The following is a 21,875-nucleotide window of genomic DNA, read 5'->3' as shown; positions in this document are numbered from 1 at the left end:
CACATTTATTTCTCTTTTTTTAAAGCTCACACAGTAACTAAGAGGCCCATCCCCCAAAATGTTAGATCAATGGTTATGGTGCAAGGCCAATATGACCTACAGTCTTCCCTCATTTACCTGCTAAGTCTGGATGTGGTAACATCATTAAAGCCAAAAGTGGTAATGAGACACAGGTGACCAAACAGAACCAGCGATCTCAGGGTGACTGATTTTTATCAGAACCCACATCACTATGCTTGCTCTCCTTTCTTGTCCTGGCAGCCAGTCAATGCCATCCTCAGAGCCAGGTATGCAAAATGAAGGTCATAAGAAGGCAGGCAGGAAAACACAACCTACTGGCACACTCTACACAAGATCAAATATCCTGCATGCCCAAAAGAAGCATTACCCCAAGATTCCAATCACTGTGTTAAAAGCATCGTGTTTCACAGATAATGCTAAATAAAAAGTTTCCCACTGTGTTTGTGTGGCTAACATTTGGAAATTCTCATATTAAGTGCTGTCTGCATTTTCTCTGACTTCACAGACTCAGGGATGTATTGCAGGACTGGGCCCCACTATATTCTTAGGACACTACAGCACCTAATAGCACAGTCCTCTCGGCCTGTAAAGATCTGAACATAAGGAGATTACCAGGCAGAAGCAAGTCTTCTATGTAGAAATCATCTCCATTTTAAATTGGGGTTTGAAAGTCTTAAAAGCTAGCCAAAACTACAAAATACCAAAAATCAATTTTGATAATGCCACTCAAAGATAAAAATACATTTTCTGGTAGTTGGAGCCAGGCATTTGCATGCAACTTCTATCTCCATCCCCCTTAAACTGCCTTCAAGGATGTGTAGGAAATGTAAACTCTGTTAGATATTTTTTTTTCATGGAAAACTCTGGACTAGAAACAAAAGACCTAAGATTAGCTTATTAACCACTACCACCTAAGAAGATACGAAATGAAGAAGCTAGGAAGACTCTGAACAGTATGTACTCCATACTGCACCACACGCCTCATTATCCCAAAAATTTCCTCACTCTGCACTTCATAATCTAAAATATTTGACAAAGGTGGGTGTTCGGCACAGTAGATGAGACATCAGCTGAAACACCCACATTCCACTATCAGTGTTTAGGTTCAAGTATTGGCTCTGCTCCTGATTCCAGCTTCCTGCTAACTACAACTGGGAAGGTAGGAGGTGATGGCTCAAATGGTTGGGTCCCTGCCACCCTCATGGCAGACCTGGGTGAGTTTTCTGGTCTCAGCTGGGCTTGGCGCAACCCTGGTCCTTGCAGGCAACTAAAGAGTTGTCTCTTGTTCTCTCTCATGAGTTTGCATACATACTCTCTTTTCTCTGCCTCCCACATGAAAACAAACAAAATAAAAACACTTGACCCAAATTAAAAGTCTGAGAGAAATTTTAAAATGGAACGTACACCTGGTTAACTCCATTCCAACTAGGATGTAGGCTACATCCCATCACAGAATGGAAACGTTTCCTACAACAGAACTTGTTTCCTACAACAGAACTGAATGACTGATCAATAAAGTGCATTAAACCAAAGTATTGTAATAATAACAATAAAAGGTCAATCATGCTTACTGTACCTTCATCAACTTCGAAGATTCAGTGGATCAATATATTCTGACTTCATATTTCCAAGCAAAACCTAAAGGAAAAAATTTGCCCTCTGACAGAGCTATACATAAATCACATGGAAAATAGTAAGTTTTCCCACCAAGGGGGTCTTCTGAGACAGCAGAGGTTACAAAACCCCTCAGAGAAGAAGCTGTTAAATGAGTCCTGCATCAGGTGTTTAAGGTGATCACAAAGTTACAAGGATACTCACCAAGGTCTTGACAAATCAGCTCACTATCTGGGTGGGAAACTCCAGCACATTTTATTTTTCAACCTCAATCATTATGATTACTAATCACAAAATATTAAGACAAATAAATATAAATAAAAAAGAAAAGGGACACAGATAATAATCACTGATTTCCTTGAAACAACCATGTGTTTTTGAAAATGCACTAATACTCTCAGTAAGGCCTTGAGTGGCCTATCATTACAAACCCCTATTTCACTGAAAGACAGAAACCCTACAAAGGTTAAAAAATTTGTTCAAGGTCATAAGGCTCATAGTGGTAGAATTAGAGTCAGGTTTTTCTGATACTAAAATAACATTATGCGGGCCGGCGCCGCAGCTCACTAGGCTGACTCTCCGCCTGCGGCGCCGGCACACTGGGTTCTAGTCCCAGTTGGGGCGCCGGATTCTGTCCCGGTTGCTCCTCTTCCAGTCCAGCTCTCTGCTGTGGCCTGGGAAGGCAGTGGAGGATGGCCCAGGTGCTTGGGCCCTGCACCCCATGGGAGACCAGGAGAAGCACCTGGCTCCTGGCTTCGGATTGGTGCAGCACGCCAGCCGAAGCGGCCATTTGGGGCGGTGCACCAACAGAAAGAAGACCTTTCTCTCTGTCTCTCTCTCTCTAACTCTGCCTGTAAAAAAAAAAAAAAAAAAAAAAAAGAAAGAAAAAAAAAATTACATGGGCTGACGCTGTGGCGTAATAGGTAAACTCACAGCCTGCAGTGCCGGCATCCCATCTGGGCATCAGTTCGAGTGCCAGCTGCTCCACTTCCAATCCAGCTCTCTGCTGTGGTCTGGGAAAGCAATAGAACATGGCCCAAATCCTTGGGCCCTGCACCCATGTGGGAGACCCAGAAGAAGCTCCTGGCTTTGTACAAGCCCAACTGTGGCTGTCGTGGCCATTTGGGAGAGTCAATCATGGAAGGAAGACTTCTCTCTCTCTGCCTCTACCTCTCTATAACTCTGCCATTCAAAATAAATAAATAAATCTTAAAAAAGAAAAAAGCTTTGTTAAAAAATAACATTATGACAACTCCCAACATGAGTCATTTCCCACAACCACTTTACAAATAGCTTGGCGTTTGTTATGAACAATACTTAACGTTTTCTAAAAGTATCATAACTTGGAATAGTTTGGCCATTGCTCCTCTTAGTTGATACTTTTGATTATTCTCACTACAAAACTGCAAATTTAGCATTCTAGGCACTTTATACATGTAGGACACAACAGGTAGGATTTAGGAAAGGTGGGGTACAAAGCGCCAGGAATCTATCTACCTGCTCAGACTACAATTGCACTGGAAAAATTTGTTGAATGATACAACTTTAAACTCTGGAGACCACTCAAGGCTTGAAACTTTCGAGGGAATACTTGAATAATAAATTCTGACTCACTGCTATTGATTTCAGCTCTTTGCACAGTACCACGTGCCACCTCCGCCACCCATCAGCTCTGTAGCAGGCAGACATGCATGTGCTCCTACAGCTTACATACAACTCACAGGAGCCAGGGTAAGCAAAAAGAACCTGCCGTCCAAATATCAGGGATCTGTGCCCTTGTCACTGATTGCTGATTCTGATCACAAAAAGGCAGCAAAATGGCCTTTGTTGCACCTCCCTTCCTTGTTGAAAAATGCCCTCCTTTTCTGGCTGAAGTGAACTGAAGGGAGCCACCATATTTTTTGGGTCTACGTCATTTTTATTTTTTGTCCATTTTAGGGGCTACATGTTGAATAGTAGGACACTCAATACAATTGCACATGTGGAAGAAATCAGGAAGTTACAGTGAATGTGTAGGGGATAGTGCAGACTCAGAAATTACCTGAAAAGACCTGATGTTTAAGCCTGAGGCTAATCCTCTTAACAGAAACAGTCTACAATAAAAAACGAAAAAAAATAAGAGCAAATCCTGGAAAAACGGGGAGAATCTGACTTCCAGAATTACAACATAAATGGACTGAAATATCCAGTTTTCAACAATATCATAAGGTATACAAAGAAACAGAAAAATATGGGCCAAAAAAAGACAACAAAATCACTTCTTTAGTCTCAAAGACTAAACAACTTCTTTAGTCTCTCAAAGAACTGAAGAGACACTTGGAGAAACTCAAAATGATGTACCGGGGATGGTGCTGTGGTGCAGCAGGAAAAGCTCCTGCCAGCAACGCTGACAACCCATAGGAGCACCGGTCCAGGTGTCGGCTGCTCTGCTTCCAATCCAGCACCTGCTAACAGCCTGGGAAAAGCAACAGAAGATGACCCAAATTTTGGACCCCCTACTACCAATGCAGGTAACCTGAAGGAAGCTCCCAACTCTTGGCTTCGGCTGGATCAGCCCTGGCCACTGTAGCCATCTAGCTAGTGAACCAGCAGATGGAAGACTGATTGATTGATTCATTCATTCATTCTCTCTCTCTCTCCCACCTCCTCCTTTATCTCTCTCCCTCCCTCAAATACACAGATAAATCTTTTTTAAAAAAAAGAAAATGATGCATAAACTAATGGCATTATCAAATAAGATACAAACTCTAAAGAAAATTCAAAAGGAATCCTACAGTTAAAAAAGACAAAAAGAAAAAAATTTCACTACAAGATTCAAAGATTTGAGCAAGCAGACAAGTTTCTCAAAGAAGAAATTAAAATTAGTAAATACTTAGAGATGAATAAAAATGAAGACATACATATAAAAATTGTGGTAAACAGCAAAAACTATAAACTATATAAAGCTATAAGCACACTAAAAAAAGGATTTCATCAAAACACTATGAACACAGTAAAAAGTTAACACAGAGAATGGAGAAAATATTTGTTAATCTGATAAGTGATTAACATCAAAACAGATAAACTCTTAAAACTCAACAACAACAAAAAAATCTGACTCAAAAATGGACAAAAGACTTGACTAAAAATTACTCCAAATAAGATACACTAATTGCCAGTAAGTGCATGTGCATGAAAAGATGCTTACCCTCTTTCCTAACTAGGAAAGTATAGATTAAAACTATAATGAGATATCACCTAGCACTCATTAGGATAGCTACTACCTAAAAATGAAACAAATAAGTGCCAGCAAGGATGCAGAGAAAGTGGAATCTTGGTGCATCATTGATGGGAATGTAAAATGGTATAGCCATTGTGGAAAACAGTGGCAGTTCCTTAAATGACAAAATATAAAATGATCTTTTGATCCAACAATTCTGCTTCTGGCTGTATACTTGTATGAATGAAAAGCAGAATTTTGAAGAGGTATTTGTACACCTATATTCATAGCAGCATTATTCACTTTAGCTTATATGTGGAAGCAAACCAAATATCCTTAACAGATGAACAAATGAAATGTGGAATACACAAACAGTATATTATTTAACACTAAAAAGGAAGGAAACTGTTGTGACCTAGCAAGTTAAGCCACCACCTGTGACGCAAGTATCCCCTATGGGAACCAGTTCATAATTTGGCTGCTCCATTTCTGATCCAGCTCCCTGCTAACACACCTGGAAAAGCAGTTAAAGATGGCCCAAGCGATCAGGCCCCTACATCTATGTGGGAGACCTGGAAGAAGCTTCTGGCTTCAGGATGGCCCAGCTCTGAACATTACAGACATTTGGGGAGTGAACCAGTGGATGGAAGATGTGTGTGTGTGTGTGTGTGTGTGTGTGTATCTTTCTATCTAACTCTGCCTTTCACTTAAATAAAATAGATTCTTTAAAAAAAAGGAAACTCTGACAGATGCTCCCACACAAACATATTGTTGTACAATACGATTGCACTTAACATCATTTAAGCACATACTTAAAAATGGTTAAGGTAATAAATTTTGTTATGATTTTATCACAATACAAAATACTAAATACAAAGTACAACTGATTTATCTTCAGTTTTGCAAATTCACAGTTTCACAGTGACAACAGTAAGTTAAAATCTCATGTTTCAATTGTATTTCTGATTAATCTATCTATATTCCTTTTTTTTTTAATTTGACAGATAGTGTTATAGACAGTGAGAGAGAGAGACAGAGATGTCTTCCTTCTGTTGATTCACTCTCCTAATGGCAGCTACAGCTGGCGCTATGCCGATTCAAAGCCAGGAACCAGGTGCTTCCTCCTGGTCTCCCATGCAGGTGCAGGGACCCAAAGACTTGGGCCATCCTCCACTGCCCTCCTGGGCCACAGCAGAGAGCTGGACTGGAAGAGGAGCAACCAGGACTATAACTCGGGGTGTCAGCACTGCAGGCGGAGGATTAGCCAAGTGAGCCACAGAATCAGCCAATCTATCTATATTTCTAACAGTATTAAACCTTACAAAGTAACTCATAGCACAGCCTCCTTACCAACAATCCATACTGCAAGAAGCAGTGAAGTACCTTGGGATAAAGGAGTGATCATGTGCTATGTTACCAGCACATCAACCTGCTAATCTAGCTCTGCTGACAAATCTGTGACCTAAAAGCAAACTCTGACATTTGTCTCTGGATGAAAATATTTAACTAATCATTGATTTCTGTCTTTTCTATGTTTGATGAATATATATGTGCATACATGAGACATGTATATACGCACACAGTGCAAGTACATGTGTGTGCACATATACTCCCATATGCACACATATAGGCATATAGTACAAATACTATAATGATATAAAATGTGACTTAACAGCACAATTAACTTACTGGTAGCTTATTTTTGTTTTATTCTTCAGAGTTAATTAAGGTGGATCAATTTTTTTTCCACATAAAAGCACACTTCAAACAAAAGTCACTAGACATTGGAGATACTCCCTGGACATTAGAAAGAAGCGATATTAGTGTAGAAAAAACACAGTGAACAAAAATGAGGGAAAGGTGCCACATGGAAAAAATCCTATCACAGTAAGAGATTTAATAAATGGGAGCTCTAAATCCCTCAAACTTGAAGGATGAAGAACCCATAGGATGGGAGATGGAATCAGCTTCAAAACCAAATTTTATAACTCTGTCAGGAAGAATTTTAGGAAGAAACGCTAAGAAAGAAAAAGAAAAAAGGTTACCAGTAAATACTTCTATAAACATCTGAGACAACAGCTTTGACTTCAGAGAAACTTTTCTATGAAGAAATGCAACACAATTCAGACACAAACCCTTGTTCTTTTATCATATGGGTGTCCATGCCACCAAGACAATACCAAGTACATGTTCAGTGAGTTCAGCCTCCAGTAACAACAGTAGGATAAATCCACCTTTATTTTTTCTCATTCTTTTGTGTCACATTCTGTGCTATGTTCAAGTAAACATGGGCTAGCACTGCTTTTGTTCTCCTGTGCCTGTGTTTTAAATATTACAAAGTTCATACCCTGCTCTGCCATTCTCATGGCCACTGTGTACGGCCCTCACACAACTCTCCCTGTCCCCTCTGAGGCATGCAGTCTTCCCATTCTTCCCAACCCTGCCACCATGACTGACAGCCCTGATTACTTCAACATACCTATGCATCTTCCCAATCCTCTGGAATCACAAATATGGTTACACGCATGAGGCCTTCAACCATCCTTCCAGGCAGGAATAGTCTCCCCACCATCTAAGCTCCCGTGTGTTGTCTATTCCAGGCTTATAGCTTTTAAAACACTCTGCCTGTACTCTGGTTATGCTGTTGCATGAAGTATCTCCTACTTGGAGACAAAGATTATGCCCACCTACCTCAGGATTCACCCCAGCTATCACTATAGTGCCTTACTTAAATCAGTGCTTCAAACTGTTTTATTAACTTGCATCAGTAATCCTAGAATCAACGATTAAGTCAGTTAACAGAGCTTACTGTTGAGAACCTTGAGGCTAGATTTAGTGGACAAAAACTCTGACCTCAATGCATGATTAAGTGCAAGGTCATCATATCAGTTCTGTGTTGGGCTTTGATTCTTGTGCTAATAATAATTTATCCAAAAGAGGATATTTAAGATGCGAACAGAACTTTTTGTAGTTCTTAAGGTATTTCTTGAGTATCTTACAAAAAAAAAAAGTATTGGGGCTGGCACTGTGGTGTAACAGGTAAAGCCGCTGCCTGTAGTGCCAGCATACCTTATGGGCACCAGTTCGAGTCCCGGCTGCTCCACTTCCGATCCAGTTCCCTGTTGTTGCACCTTGGAAAGTGGTAGAAGATAGCCCAAATCCTTGGGGCCCTGCACCCATGTGAGAGACCCGGAAGGACTCCTGGCTCCTGGCTTAAGATCAGCCCAGCTACTGCCACTGCTGCCGTTTGGAAAGTGAACCAGCAACGGAAGGTCTCTCTCTCTCTCACTCTCTCTCTCTCTCTGTCTCTGCTGTCTCTCTCTCTCTGCCTCTGCTTCTTTGTAACTCTGCCTTTCAAATGAATCAAATAAATCTTTAAAAAAAAAACAGTATTAATTATAACAACATCAAAGTTTCATGGCATTGATGATAACAGGAAGCCTTAGAGTCCAGGCCAACAAACAATGGAAAAGCATTCCCTACGCCCATTTTACTTTCCTTTTCTCCAAGTCTGCCAAAGAGAAATATGTAATAGTGTATTTATTTCTTTCCCAATTTTAACCATCCTTACATTTAAAAAATTTTCCATACCCAATTTAGAGGATAATAGGAAATAAATTATAATCAAATTAATGTCAATAAAATAATGAACAATGAACAGGTGGTACTCATAAATTAACATAATTCAGATTGACTACAAAACTATTATAAGGAAAAAATCTGAAAATGCTGTTTCACTTTTTTCTTTTCTACTTCCTACATTATTACAAGTTCACATCCTTGGATGGTCTTTGTCTAAGATGAAATGAGTCCCACAGGAGACACACAATTTGGGAAAGGTTTTGATATATGCTTGACTCAGGACATATCCCAGTTAGATACAAGATGTGAAAACTCTGACAAACCTTCCCTCTTTATCCTGATGAAGCACAAACTGCTGCCTTCCTATCTGGAAAAGGAGTCAGGGTGGAAAACGCACCCCAGGGCTCAGATGTGGCATCATCAAGCCCACAACACTAAGCAAACTGTCAGCTCCCCAACCACTCCATCAGTATAACATGTTGCCGCCTCCCATGGGCATCTTCCGGGGGAGGAAAAGGTGGACAGAGACAGGCTTTTGAGATCTGCTCACAGAAGCAGATGCTCAGATGTGAACATCTGAAGATCAGCGCTCACACACCCTTTTTCCAAATCTACTGTAATAGCCACCTGAATTAGCTGTATTTATAATCACTGATCAAAAGTTCCCAATCACAGGCACATTGGCTCATAGCACTTTTTTTTTTTTTTTTTTTTGACAGGGTAGACAGTGAGAGAGAGAGAGAGAGAGAAAGGTCTTCCTTTTGCCGTTGGTTCACCCTCCAATGGCCGCCGCGGCCGGTGCACCGCGCTGATCCGAAGCCAGGAGCCAGGTACTTATCCTGGTCTCCCATGGGGTGCAGGGCCCAAGCACTTGGGCCATCCTCCACTGCACTCCTGGGCCATAGCAGAGAGCTGGCCTGGAAGAGGGGCAACCGGGACAGAATCCGGCACCCCGACTGGGACTAGAACCCAGTGTGCCGGCACCACTAGGCGGAGAATTAGCCTGTTGAGCCGCGGCGCCGGCCTCATAACACTTTTTAAATGGACTTTTTATAATGTGCCCCTGCAGCTAGACTTGCTGAAATAGGCATGACAAAAAGCATGTTTTTGAAGGGACCAAAGCCCAAAGCTAAGATGTTAAGGCCAGGATCTAAATCTATTTTCTGAATACATTTGCACGTGCCCACAAAGACTTCCCATGGTACTGGCCCATTTCTGACAAGGATTAAAATGCCTCGGACATTAACCACATGTGACTATCAGATAGTTTAGGACACGAGTTCTGTTCAGGGTTCCCAGACTGCTAACTTTAAGCTTCCAACAACCTTTGCCCTAGCAGAAAAGAGCCCTTCTGATGCTGAGGGGCCCCCCAGTGGTCTGGAATGAGGAGAAGGTGAGAGGAAGATGAAGTACAGAAGAACATCTCCCATCTGCGTTTTAATCAGTCCTGTCCTGAGGTTTTTCATTTCATCTATTTCATTAGATAATGCCTAGTGATTTCATTTGGCTAGAGAATTACACGTTTAAATAGAGGCTGGACATCTCTGCCCCAGCCAAACCCCCTTCATCTTAAAATCAGCCCGCGAGGAACCTGGAGAGGGAGAGCGAGTGGTTAGTGTTTCCATTCCCAACCAGCTCCCTGCCATGACAACTCAGGTGCATTTACAAATCAGTAGTCCTCTAGCAAGTCCACAGAACTCTGGTTCCTTTACATTATGAAACACTTGACATAAAGCCGAGTACCCAAACACTCCTTTATTTTGGCAAATTTGGAGACCACAAAATATGACTGTGAGCTGCCAACACTCACAGGGGAGATTTATTGGTTTTACTGAGCAAAGGCAGGAGAAAACTATTTTCATCTGGATTCTTAGCCACAGCGTCTTCCCACCACAAGGGTGTAAAGTGTCTGCCCAGTATCAAGACTGCTCACCATGGACTCTCATTTTAGAAGTGCAGAGGCAGAGCAGTGAAGCATGTCATCACCTTCCTGCCCCCAGGTGCACCTCAGCTGACCACCTGCAGGGAGGGAGGACACACAGCAGAGGGAAGCATCTCCCTTAGAGACTGTCAGGAGCAACCTGTGGGCATCCGGATTTGGGCCTCGGTTTAGGGGCTGGTTGGAGAGGCAGAGCTTTGTTCTAGGTTAGATGCTGCCATAAAGTGGAGATGATTCTATGCCTGCATAGCACATTCTTCCCCATAAGAATAGATCAGAACAAGAATAAAGCTGGCGAGGAATTAGCAGACGCTCCCAAGTGAGTATCTTGACAAAGAACAGGAAAGGCTCAGTACTAGATAGCAACAGATACTGTTCTTGGTCATACAATAAAAATAAGAATCACTGCTAGTTACTCTGTGTATGTGCCTTACTAATTTCAGAAACCAATCATATAATATTTTAGTTTTTATGCAGATCCTTGTCTAGATCTCATTCTAGACCATGACTCAGATATGTCACCCAAGGCATTTTTTTTTTTGTCCTTGTCATTAAGGCTCAAATTAAGGTGTCTTTCCTGCAATTATCATAAAGTTACCTGAAATAAGACAACCTAGTTATTCCAATCACATTTCTAATGCCCACACTGGGTAAACCAGCTGCGTGGCACTGTGTGCTTCTCAAAGTATCTGTGATGAACAAAGTGTTTGCTTCTCAGCCAGTCTCAGACTGGCTTAATCACATGCAATAGAAACAAAATAAAAAAGCCAAAGACAAAACATCAGCCCCCATTATTTTTTAAAATTCATCATACCCAACACACATAATAAAAATCATCAAACTGCCATAAATGTCTCTAAACAGTTTCACTCTCTGGATTCATGAAGCACACTTTGAGTTGCATTTTCTTAATTAAATTAAATGCATTCTTTTAAGATAAGTTAATTTTGTCTGCACTGCCATCCATTTCAAACTCCCATAATACTTGACAAGGCAGCGTAAGAGAAAAAGGTCAGGAGTTTCGCCCTTGGAAAGGGCCATGCTATGAGACCTCCAGCCTTACTGAAGAATAAATACCTGTGGCTGCTCCCCACCCCCTCCCATACAACAACTTCAAAGGACACATACAGAAAATCAGATCACCAACATCCCTGCTACACCCATCTAAGATGAACCTCATCAAAAAGCTTAAGTTTCTCATCCAATGAGGGGTTAAAAGGCTTTTTCTTCTTATCAGGAGACTGAATCATATGCTTGTTAGAGAATTTTGCATAGGAACTTTCAGGCCAGTAGTGGCTGCGCTTCCCACCAGGACACTGTAGTTGGTGAACACCACAGAGCCTCTCAGGGCATTGGTTTAAATTCCAGATTAACCCTTGAGCACCCACCTTATCTCAGCATCCCTGCTTCCCTCACTAACGTCCAGAGGCCCAGCTTATATCCTTAAATAGCAAATTAAAGGAACAACAATAGTAGAGACATTAAATGATCAGCCAAATTAATCCACATCTTTATCACTTAAAGCATCACTTCATCTTTAAGGACTTACACTGGCCTACACCATTCTGCAATTTTAGGAATCATCCCCGTTTCAAGGTAGCAGCCACTGTGTTCTCTCTCCACTCTGTTGAGCTGCTCTCCAGGACACTCACTGCACCTGTTTCTGCCACCATCTGCATTCTTCCTCCTGGCACACAGCTGCTCTAAGCTGGAAATGCTAAAACAGGCTCCATTTAGGCAAGTTCATGTGGTCACCAGTGCCTGATAAGACCAGACGCACGCTTTTCTTGGATCAAACTCAAGGTCTGGGCCCCTGCTCTTTGCTTAGAAACTGCCCCATCTGGCTAGCATTATGGCATAGCTGGTAAATCTAGTGCCTGCAACACTGGCATCCCACGTGGGCACTAGTTCATGCCCCAGCTGCTCCATTTCTGATTCAGCTCCTTGCCAATGGCCTGGGAAAAGGAGTGGAAGATGACCCAAGCATTTGTGCCCCTGTCACCCACACAGGACACCTGGAAGAAGCTCCTGAATCCTGGCTTTGGCCTGGCCCAGCCCTGGCCATTGCAGCCATCTGGCTAGTAAATCAGTGAATGGAAGATCTCTCTCTCTGTCTCTCTATCCCTCTCATCTTGTCCCCCATAACTCTGACTTTCAAATAAATAAGTTGAAAAATCTTCCAAAACGAAAAAGAAAAAAGAAATTAAGCATTATCAACAACAACAAAAAAGAACCTACCCCACTGATAAAATCTCTAGAGCAGATACTTCCTTTAACCATAATTTAAGGTAAATATGACTTATACACATATACACATAAAATACAGGTTGAGTATTCCTTATACAAAATATTTATAAGCACAAGTTTTATAGATTTCAGACTTTGCCAGATTTTAGAATATTTACATAGATTTTATCTGTTGAGTAAGTCACAAAAAATTCCAGATTTTGATAAGAACTTTTGACCTATATAATATGTATTATAAATACTGCATTATATAATTATATATAAAAGTATATGAATATGTAATATATAACTATGCACTTATACATTTTTGCCAGATATTCTGGAGACATATATTATGGCAGACTAACATCTTTGAGCTCCATGAGGATTACCAATGGTTATTTCTTTCACCATTTCCCAGTGCCTGGAAGAGACTAGCTTCCTACAAATATTTGTAATTTAATTAATTAATGGATCAAAGAATGGAGCATGAATACTTGTAGTATACAAGTTTTAAATACAGATACATAATATTATGTTGACATATATGATGTCGTAAAAGTGAGAAATTAAAGAATAATAATTAAAGTTCATTCACACTTTATATCTATTTCTCCTTCTTCATAATAACCTCTCATTACCTCAGATTTCTGTATACATGAGTAGATAATCTGACATATACAGTTTAAAAAAAATTATTGACTCAGGTTTAAAAGTCATCATAATCACCCATTAAAATGATTTCCCTGCCATTTTCCTTCCCTAAATTGATTTTCAAGCCAGTACACCAATTTTCAAATCTTAAACAGAGGACATAAAAAGTGCATACTTTTATGTCAGAAAAGTTAAAAATAATACTAACATTTTTATTCAGGATACTCTACTCATAAGTGTGATAAGATGGTACCTTTTATATAATTTACATTTTTAATTAGGTTATTATATTCATTCAGGCCATGTTAACCTTTTATGAATAAATGAGAAAAAAAATTAGAGATTTCTTATGTCTCCAAATCTCAGAAGTCTGTCTAGCTCCAAGCATGAAGCTAAAGATCCTAAACTAATGGAATTAAAGTTGGAGACTTGGACCAGGTGCACATATGCTATACAGTTCTCCGCACTGGTTTTTAAAACCATACAGAACATCAAGAGTCAGTACAAGACTGCAAACGTAGTCTAAAACATAGTTTTAGCAGTGTTTGTTAAAACATTTAGTATAAAAACTCCAGCAGGCTGGGTCTAGTCATACAGATAACAATAGCATAATAGTCAAGGTATCATTGAAGGACCAGCCAAAATAGAATAAATAAATAAATAAAAAATAAATTTACAAACAATAAATTCCTTATTATAGATAAGGAATGTAAGTAGTATTTTGAGAATTCTCAGAGGTAATGTCAAAAGTAATAGCTTTGAATGCCCAAGAAACAGTAAGCTAAGTAAAGGAAGTCAAATGAATGTTCTTTTTGAACAAAGACTTAGAGTCAACAGTGAATAGAAGAGGGATAAACACTGACACAATTATCAAATAACATCTGGAGATATAAACTAAATAAAAACACCTCAGATCTGCACAAAGAAGGCCGGGTTACTATTGGCCTCAACCGCAAAACTGAAAAAGCAATATATGGTATTTTATTTGAAAACAGGAGAGAAAGTACATCAAAGCCACCATACAGAGAGACCTACATCTCATGTTTATAAAGTAAAGCCATTTGGACAAATTCTGACCAAAGATCTGCTTATTTCCCACTTCAGCATTCTGGGAGCAGGCTAAAGAATACTTTCAAAATACTTTTTTTTACAAAGATAGCCAATGACTCCACATAAGATGTGAAATACTGTCCTTTTGGAGGAATCTATGTTTCTTTAGAAAGGTTTCAGAAACCTTTGAAAGAAATACAGAAACAAAATCCCCCAACATCAAACAAGAGAAAACACATCACAAAATACTAAAATAGTCATCTTTGTTTCTTGGAATGATGTTGTTTTCATGTTTCAAATTAAGCCAAATATTACAATTTTTTAAATGTTCTTCCCTAACCTTCAAATATCACAATGAGGCTTCCTTTCCCCTCTCCCTTCTGAACCCACTGAAGCCACACTATACTCCCCTCCCATCACCTGAAAACACACACACACACACACACACACACACACACACGAAAGGGAAGGAGTCTTACCAGACCATCACAGTTGCTAATGGCAACAGAGGTTCCTGGAACATCCATGATATCGCCAACATAAGCACAGTTAGTATGCAAAGGCTCTGTTTTCCAGATTCTTTCTGAAGCACTTCCTGGTTGGTGGTCATTAATGGGGTCGGTTGTATTCCCAGGCACCAGAGGTGTCTCGTGCCATTCCACGAGAGCTCCAGGAGCTATCAGCTGAGTGTTGGGCTTCAGTCGCAGATGAAAATCTCTTCCAAATGCTGTGATGTTAAAGAACAATTGCTCAGGGTTGGAAGACACATCCCTCGTTGACCTCTTTTTGTGATTTGCAGAAAGAATATGGGAGAGATAGTGTCCTTCTAGGTTTGTGCTGACTGGAGTCACCAGCTCATACTCTCTATGTCTCTTTATTGGTAAATCTGTGGGGTGAAAAATAGAATTGTAGAACCCTGTGCAACAAGAGACCACAGGAGGACATAACATAGGCATAAATTGCCCACCTCATAAAACTGTATCATGACTTGCATTAAAAAATATGTTCTTGGATCACCTCATAAATACTAAGTTTTGAGAACACAGTTCATTTCGCAAATGCATTCAGATAACTCCATGATTTTTTCTGTAAATTCTATATTACATTGTGTACCTACATGCTTAAAAACATGAACATATAATTTCTATATCTGGCTTCCTTAAAATCAAGACACATCCCCAATTAACTTGTTATAAACATAACTAACATCTGCCACAAACTTTTAACAAATTTGTTACCACGTAGAAGTTTTTTCTTATTATTTTCATTTCCTCCATGTAAAAATTTTAAGACTTAGACTAATCACAATAGCACTTTAAAGTGCTTCTGCTATGAAACCTGAAGTTTATACACCATAATTTATAGTTTATGGTTTATACACATTTTTTTCTGCATAACAAACCACACTTTACAGGGGAGAAAACAAATTAAGTAACAGAGGAAGACTTTGCACCCAAGGTCAAACTGTGAAGGTCAGATACAACTCCAAAGCCCACAGAGCCGTTTTGCTGTATCAGTGTATCCCTGTATCTTGCCCCGTAATGGGGCAAGAATGAGGGGAGAAAAGAAGAAGTAATAGTATATAAATTGAACATGGATATACTGGTTATTCAAGAAGGAATAGTCTCATTTTACCCTGTACTCCTTACATGAGACAGATGACCATGTGAATATGAACATATATAGAAGCCCATCTTACATTATGGGTGGCCACTTAGATGTTAAACTGAGTTCCTCAATTAGCACTTATTTCCCCTGTCTTAGCCAAATATGAATATCGTGTCTACTAAAACACAATCATCAGAGAGGTAAGACATTAAGCCATTTTTCACTCCAAGCAATGCTTCTAAGACCAAAGGAGAAGCACATACTAGAGAAGGAAACAAATAAGGCGAAAAGAGAGCAGGGAAAGGAAAATCTAAAACCATGAATTTTAAAAGTTCCTCATTTTCATAAGTCTAGCTTCAAACTAGTCCTGTAGTACGTTGAAGTACCCTGAAAAATTATGAGAATCAAATACTGCTCATCTATAGAAACTGCATGTTTTGTCACCCAAAAAAAGTATTAAAGCATGAGATCCATAAATGAATTTATGACCTGCACTCTTAAGGTATCCTTATAGAATCACTGCGTTCTCAAGCAGTGTGTAAAGTAGGGGAAGGCAAATGAAGATGTTTGCCAGCAAGAAATTCTGTATGCATGCTTGCTATTATGATGTCATCTGCAATGCCCAAGCATCTCTATTAATAAAATGTCCATGGCATGCAACTCTTGTAAATACGCACTAGGCAGACAGGAGGGTTCGCGCAGTAACGGAGTCACGTGGTGCCTGAGCGGCACGATTCCCGAGTGCCAGTACAGACACAAAAGTCTGGACTCCCATACAAACAGACCCCTGTAAACATTGTTGTAAAGTCTGCTTTAGACTAAGAAATCTAAATTTGGGAAATGAACACAAATGTCCCGCAAGCACAGTGATGGATGGAACATTTCCACAACAAGGGATAAATCAAAGCCTTGAGTGTGGGTCTGCAAAGCCCATCCCAATTAACTATGAATTCCTGAAGTCAAAGAACTCTCCCATCCAATGCGATACTGCCAATGTTACCTAATTCAAGATTTTGTATGTTCTAGGGCTTCCTGATGGTTGAATCTGTTGAATGAGTATTAAGTCAGGAATGCAGGTAATGGGAGAACATTTACTTTGTCTGTGCTGCTACACATGCTGACTTACATGAGACTACTCGAGGTCCATGGGTGTCTGTCTATACCAAAAATCTCAATTATAACTCTCTCTCTCCAATCACTGGCTTACTGTCTCAAGGGAAGAAAGAAATAATCCTTATTTTCAGTGTGTGGATTCCCCACCTCCACTGAAGGGGATTCACCCAATCGAAGTCTAGACAATATCCTGATGCCTGGATTAAGTGACTGGAGAATCGACAATTTGGAAGATTGCAGAGACTCTTCCACACCCTGGAGGATTCCCAAAGCCTCATGCTTACAGCAAATCACACATCCTTGGCTCTCTAGTACAATTCCATTTTCCAATGTCAGACAGCATGTTCTGAAATTTTATTCAAAATAAGAATAGTGAATTTCTATAAATGACAATGAATAAATCATTCCTAAAATGTGCATATAAGAGACATTTTTTACATTAAACCCTGAAGGAGACATTTTCCAGGTGAGAATTAAGGTGATCAGGAAAGAACAACCCCTTAGACTACCATCTCCAGGAGGGTAATTAAGGGAAATGAAAAACTTCCCAGTCACCTGCCACTTGCTAGCAAATTAAGTACCAGTCTCTGCAACCTATGCTTGAGAAATTATCGTTTCCAATAGTCATAACAATCACAGTTGGTATTTTCAGCCCCATTTACCAGTAGTAAAAAGTAGACCTTAAATGTCTAGAAGGCCTGATGCACAGTAAACACGGAGATAAAGGGAAAAAAAATCTCAATCCTGACCATTTTGACACAGAAGACCTCGTTCTCGTACACTTCAGTGTGGATGGAACTTCTATGCCATCAATTTCTAAACTGAGATCTGACATATACAGGGAACCCCCAAGAATGATGACATTCTACTTACCCACAGTCAGTCAACAGATTCTCCCCCAGTGCAGCTTTAATAATTTCCTTAAAATGCTCTTAAATTTTGGGTCTGTGGAGGTTGGGCAATAATGGGTAGTAGCTCAAAGCTATCTAAAGTACATTAACCTCAGATTATAATCAGCAAGTCAGATTATAACCAGTGTTTATTTACTGCATTCAGAAAGTACACATTTTACAGGCCCAACTACTTCCACAAAGCAGTACAGCCCAAGGTGAAGAAAGAACCTAACATAGTGTCATACAGCAGTGAGTCGACTTAACAATCTTGAACAAGTAATTTATTTTCTCAGAGGCTGTTTCCTCAGTTGTTAACTGGAGATCAGTAACTTCCAACTTCATAGATTTGGTAAGAGGTTAAAATGAGACTCTACAAAGGAGTCCATAAATATCAGGTACTGCTAATGTTAAGTGTACTAGTTACTTATTAAAATAATGCCATGTTCAATTTTTCAATTAGAAACTACACTATCATCAGCCAAGGAGCTGCAACAATTTAAATTGCACACAGAGAGCAGGAACCACTGAAACACCCTACTGTTGGTCACTAATTACACAAGAAATGATTTTTCCACAACCCACTGGCATCTGTGAACATGCAGTCCAAGACTGACATCTAAACCAAAAGCCAACCTTCCTCTTGTGAATGAAATTCCAGCCCATCCTGACTCTTCAAGAATGGTTTCAGCAACTGCCCTCTCTTTTGCCTCATCAAGTTTCTCCGCAATGCTGGGTAACTCCCACCAGCAAATAAAGTTGCTATTCTATCTCCCACCTTTTTAATCAAAAACCTTCTGGTAGCCACATCCCCTTCTGGCTAATACCCCATTCCTTCACTCCCCTTGCGAGCAAAACACTTCAAATGATTGATTATAATAGCTGCTTCTAAATCCTCTCCTCCAGTTCTTGTTCTTTCTTCAGCCTATTTCAATCAGGCTCTTGTAAGGTCACTAGGAACCACAAGTTGCCAAAGACAATAGTCAGCTTCCATGTTTTCACTTGCTCCGAGGCAGCATCTGAGTCAGTTTCTCTTTCCCTCTTGAAAGAATTGCTTTATTTAGCTTCTAAGACATCATTCTCTTCCAGCTCTCCCCTTGACACAGTGCTCTCACTTTCTCATATCCCATCCTCAGGTCCCTTTGTTTGCACAGCCTGTAAACATGAAAGCTGCACAGTACCTGGCCCGTGAACTCCTCCCCTCTGCATCCATCCTCCCTGGAGCCTCGTGAGATCATTGTGTCCAGTGACGATGCTTTCCTAGCCATATACCTCTACCCAAGGTTTTATCTGAGAGCTCTTCTCTCAGAAATCCCAATGCCTATGGATCCTCTCCTAGTGGATATTCACTGGGCATCTCAACACCTCCAAAAGTGAACTCTCGAGCTTCCTACTCCAAAATCTGTTCTTCCTTTCACACATCAGTAACTGGCAACTCCATCCTTCCAGATACCCAGACCAAAAACTTGGCTGAGTCACCTTGAGCTCTCCACACACCATAAACGCAATCTTTTACCAGTCTGTTTATTCTACCTTCAAAAGACACCCAGTCTCTGACTCCGCACCACCCTACCTGCTTCCATCCTAGTCTAAGCCCCACCATCAGTTTTCAATGCACTTCCTAACCATTCTCCTTGCTTCTGCTCTTACCCATTGCAGGTTATCCTCAAACCAGGGCCAGCACAAGCCAAGAGCCATATCATGTCACTCACCCTCCAACCCATCCCACTCAAGTAAAATGATTCACAAGGTCTTGGCAGCTCAAAGCTGGGAATTCTAACATCTCAGGAGTTCTATATTTCCTACTTTCTCCGCCAAAGCTTCTTTCTCCATCATCTACATGGCTCACTCCCTTGATTCCTCCAGATCTTCGCTCAAATATAACCCTCCTAATGAGCTCCTTCCTGATCACTGACAACAAATCATCCTCTTTCCATGTGTTACCCTTCTCCACAAATCCTGTTTCCATTTATCTCCATTTATGTGTGCATTTACTTGTATATTAGTCATTCATGCCTACAGTAGAAACTTCATGAGAACTGAGATTTTTTTTTCTCTTCTCTTCATTACAGTCCCTTCTACATAAAACAGAACCTGAAGTCACTGAATAAATATCAATGATTGAAAGAATGAGAGTAGTTTTAGCCTCAAGGGGTATCTGAAACTAGCATACATCCTCTTCTCCCTAAATGATAATATTACCACCAAGCCATCGCTGACAGCACACTGCACACACTATCGTGTGCTTCTGAAGCCAGAATTTTGTTTGCAAAACTTGTAAATATTTACCTCCCTCCTACTGCCCAGGAAATCAAACATTTCACAGTACCCAGGTCTCACAAGTGAAGCTATCAAGAACAAGAAATGGATCTAATCATTAAAACAGACCTCCCGGAAAGCAGACCCAGAGCCCCTCATCCTTAGGAGCAGGAGGCAGGAAATTGGCCTTCATTCTGCCATCCTTCTGGTTATTCACAGAACTCAAATTACACAGGTCAAAACTTACAAAGGGTCTTGAAAAACCATCTAATCCTTGCCTCTTTCATACCACTCGGGCATCTCCAGGGGATGAAATTCTCTTTTCTTCAGTTAGGGATGCAGTGCCTTTGGCTTGCTCCTGCTCTGTGAGGAAAGGATTTTCTCAGAGGACTCCACACCTCTATCTCCCCTTAACTCACCTTTCCCTAGAGAAAATGATTTATGTAGCTGAAGGTCTGGAAAGCATAAGAGACTTGCAAAGCTCCGCAGCTCCCCTCCTCTCCTTCCCGGAAATGAGCCAGACAACGAGCATGAGGGAACTTTAAAAAGTTCATGAAGAAGTGGAATTAAAAGATCAATTTATTTTGGTGCACAAAAGTGTTGAAATCCATACAAAGTTTCTTCATCATACCCATTTTCCGTGGACATTCTGAGGATCCCTCTTACGCATGCGTGGATTTCACCAAGATAAACTTATTTTTAATCCCATTTTTCCATGAACTTTCTGGGGTTTACTTATACATGCCCCCTCTCACTTGCCCAGGGGCATCCCTGTGCTGGATCAATGAGGCTTCTCCCACACCAAGGCTGATATCACTTACCTATCTGTGTGAGAGCTTCAAGCTCCAAGCCAACCTCTTTTGTAAAAGATATTTTATTTTTACCTACAAAATTGCCTTTTCCATTTCTCAACATGTTCAGAACACAGGCAGACAAGAGAGGGATACTTTCATTCAGGACCTCCTCAAAACCTTGAACTGACATACCAATAAGTGCTGCCACATCTCCATCAGCAGGCTCATGATAACACAAAAAATTTTCTTGTCAAGGATTAGTTCCTATCTAAATTTCCTCAATCTGGATTTTAATATAAAGCCTTCTTCTGTGTGCTATGTAAAATAACCACATTCCTGTATGTATGTGTGGTACACAGGAATCTGCACAGACACATGCAATTACTACATGTAACCTTAAAAGACTTCAGAAAACAATGTTCTGTGTTTCCCTACACAGATTGAGAACTTGTAATCTGAAAATCCAAACTCGGAGATGCTCCAAAATTTGAATGTTTTTGATTACCACCATGATACCACAACTGGAAACTTTCATACCTGATCTCCTGTGATAGGTTCCAATCAAAATGAAAATGCACTAAAAATACTGTATAAAATTATCCTCAGACTATGTGCATTAAAGTATATATGACACATTAATAATATTGATGTTTGGACTTGGAACTCATCCCCAAGATAACTCACTATATATATATTTTTTTGAATATTTGCATGTATACTTATATGCAAATAAACTTATTTGAATGTATATTTATATGCAAATATTCAAAATTCTTCCAAAGTATTTCTGGCCCCAAGCATTTCAGATAAATGATATTCCATCTATACTTAAAGACCTTTAACTTTGTGTTTTAATCATTTCTGAGCATTCAGATCCTTTGGTAGCATGCAAATAAAAAACACCTCAGTAAAAGTAAATTAAAAGA

The 21,875-nt window shown here is 40.1% G+C and overlaps 1 protein-coding gene across 6 annotated transcripts in view; it reads right to left on the bottom strand.

Moving 5' to 3' along the window:
- The window catches only part of ADAMTS3 (ADAM metallopeptidase with thrombospondin type 1 motif 3), a 319,865-nt gene that overhangs the window by 272,294 nt on the left and 25,696 nt on the right, over positions 1 to 21,875 (bottom strand). For 3 of the 6 annotated variants that reach the window (XM_070048039.1, XM_008267763.4, XM_051820227.2), the window contains exon 3: positions 14,765 to 15,171. The exons of 1 other annotated variant lie outside the window; for it this stretch is intronic. In XM_070048039.1, coding sequence (XP_069904140.1) covers positions 14,765 to 15,171 — 407 coding nt within the window. Of the gene's footprint in view, positions 1 to 1,597; positions 1,660 to 14,764; positions 15,172 to 21,875 lie in introns of those variants that run through there. 2 more of the 6 variants (XM_070048040.1, XM_051820228.2) reach the window with 2 other exon arrangements.

Source organism: Oryctolagus cuniculus, chromosome 8 (genome assembly GCF_964237555.1).
Source record: "Oryctolagus cuniculus chromosome 8, mOryCun1.1, whole genome shotgun sequence".
Classification (NCBI taxonomy): Eukaryota; Metazoa; Chordata; class Mammalia; order Lagomorpha; family Leporidae; genus Oryctolagus; species Oryctolagus cuniculus.
The sequence above is the reverse complement of the archived record's forward strand: the minus strand, read 5'-3'. Positions and strand labels throughout refer to the sequence as shown.